The 2,500-nt window shown below is 49.9% G+C and overlaps 1 protein-coding gene across 1 annotated transcript in view; it reads left to right on the top strand.

Moving 5' to 3' along the window:
- The window catches only part of LOC126573277 (acetylgalactosaminyl-O-glycosyl-glycoprotein beta-1,3-N-acetylglucosaminyltransferase-like), a 9,630-nt gene that overhangs the window by 146 nt on the left and 6,984 nt on the right, over nucleotides 1-2,500 (top strand). The window contains exons 1-2 of the mRNA XM_050233259.1: nucleotides 1-43; nucleotides 170-558. The exon at nucleotides 1-43 is cut by the window's left edge and continues 146 nt beyond it. Of these exons, the coding sequence (XP_050089216.1) occupies nucleotides 174-558 (385 nt within the window). The 5' untranslated portion in view covers nucleotides 1-43; nucleotides 170-173. The remainder of the gene's footprint in view (nucleotides 44-169; nucleotides 559-2,500) is intronic.

The following is a 2,500-nucleotide window of genomic DNA, read 5'->3' on the forward strand; positions in this document are numbered from 1 at the left end:
TAGTCCCGTCGAATCTCATCTGCTTGGGCCGTGATCTCTGAAGGTAAACTTTGCGGTATCCGGAGATACCAAACATATCGGTATTCTGCCGGCTCAAGGCATCCCAGGCAAGGCCGATGGCCAACGTGCAATGCAAGGCTAACGCTGCCGGTACACTGGTTCGTTACAGCAAAATGCATTCGTCCAACTTGGTGCACCTCGAGTGGAATGAACGGCTCGATAGTGTCGTGAATATTGACCAGACCAGCTTGCCCCAGCGCCATCACCTCCATCAACTCCATCCAGAGGCTGGCCACAGTGATGTCTATCGGAGGCTGCAAGATAACGACGGCGGTAGTAGCAGCTCCACGAGCAACGACACGGAATGTACGACCCTGCTCGATGAATCATGCCGAAAGCACGAGCGGCTCTACGATTTCGTCTCAGCCTCCGAGATACGGCACCGGGGCCACAGTGGCTGCTCCAAAAGCAAAGTGTTCTTCTTCGTCACGGCACTGTTCGTGTTTTTCACGATTCTGGTGGCCAACCTCCCGTTCAGCAACGATCACGGTCGCGTTGGTAAGTCCCCGTCACCTAAGGTTCCCCTTCCGACACCCATCAGCCTTTCGCATTTTCGCAAGGAGCGCAGCATCCTTGTGCATTCGAACGTTCTCCAGCGAACGGTCACTACGATTTCTCCGTACCTAGTCGACCTCTAGCAGAGTCGAATTACAAGCACGCAAATATTGCTTTGGCCTCGAACACTGATTGAAAAATTCATTGACATTGTGGCGATTCGAAAGCGTGCGCCACAAGGGCCACAACCGAAAGAGAAGATAAGAGGAATTCGAGTGAACCTATCGGAGCCGGCTCGTTGGTCCGACTCGACCCCCGGGCAGGAGGCGAGCGCCCCCGTCCCATGTCGGCCATTCCTCTCGGAACCGTCTCTATTATTGGTCATGTTTTGGCTAGACACGGTTGATATTTGCAGATTTTGATTATGCAAATTACATGTCTCCCCTGCTGCTCCTGGGACAACCGGGAGAGAGCATTGGCCGAATTGGTGACGCACACACAGACGGGCAGACACGCGCCTCCGAGCAACGATCCGCGACGTCTGGTGCCGATTCTGCTCGAGTGGCCGAATCGGCATCAGTAGGCCATTCCATCCGTGGCAATGCACTGTCGAGGTCGCGTTTGAGAATTTACAGAAATATATAAAACAAAGGCAGCAACACAGTATGCCACAAATCAGTACTGTGTCGTAAGGAGCTGCCGGGAAGTTATCGAAGAAGAAAGGAAACCACCAAGAGTGCTCCAAGTGGAGGGAGTATATGGGAAAAGGAAAGCGAATTGAATTCAACGAATTTCAATTGATTCAATTGGCGAAATACTGGCTCGGTCTGGCAAATTGCTGGCTCGTGGAAAGGTTGCCCATTGTCGGATTGCTTGGTTGGTACATTCCAAAAGTATATCCCGGGTTACTGGATCTGCTTCTGAAAAGAGCATGCTCTATGCCGCACTAGTGAGACCAATAGATTGTAATCCTTTCTTTAACTCCAATATTGCCGATTTTTTGGCACTAATTTGAGTTGTAAAAGAGCAAACCTAACTTTTTTTTTATTAAGCATAAGCTAATGTATAATTCAAAACCAGTTGCATTAGACTGTTGCAATTAATTCCATTTTTTCAAATACATAAAACATGTAAAAAACTTCTCGACAAACATTGGCAACAACATGTCTAAAACCATGTCCAACAAAATTTATGAAAAAAATCCTGAGTTTTCTGCTAATTAACAGATAAACACGAACCGCATGACATCAATTTATCAAAGTCGATCGATCGTCGCGCACTGCCACTATGGTTCTGCTTAAAATCGATTGGATCCGAAGACAATTCGTTGCTAGAAATGCGTTCCCCTAAATCATTAGCTAGGTTCTCCCAGTGACACAGACGAAAATGAAAGCAAACCAACCGCCACGACGGGTGGGTAGAGGCCGGGCTAGACCAAGCGCACTCCGGTCCCGTGTCCCCGTGACACACGTCGCCGGCCTCTATCACGTTGTCACTGGAGCGTGATGACGTACTCAGAAACTCGGTCCATCAATGGAATCGTGGCGACAAAAGCGACCGTTAAACTGGAAAGCTCCTGTGGCACCACCATTTAGCTAGCAACTTGGACGATCTCTATCAGCTTACGCATGAATGAAGCGTCCGCCGGAAGCCATGCGCACTGCCATGTGCGTAAGCGGACCTTGTTTAGCACACGCAACCAGCGTAACGGCCGCGGGATGGCACGTCTCGTGTTTCAGCTTGTGCGTACACGCACATTGCCAATTGCCAACCGCCCGTGGTGACCACTCCGCGGACAATCTTGTCGGCACGTGTAGGATTTATTTACAGCGGAGTCGGAGGTTGCTTTGGCAAACATTCATCTATCGTTCTCTAGAGCGGAGAGTCAAAGAGAACAAGTAGCCAACCTAGTCGTTTCCTAGTCGACCGGCTGGATGGTGTCGGA

Source organism: Anopheles aquasalis, chromosome 2 (genome assembly GCF_943734665.1).
Source record: "Anopheles aquasalis chromosome 2, idAnoAquaMG_Q_19, whole genome shotgun sequence".
Taxonomy (NCBI): domain Eukaryota; kingdom Metazoa; phylum Arthropoda; class Insecta; order Diptera; family Culicidae; genus Anopheles; species Anopheles aquasalis.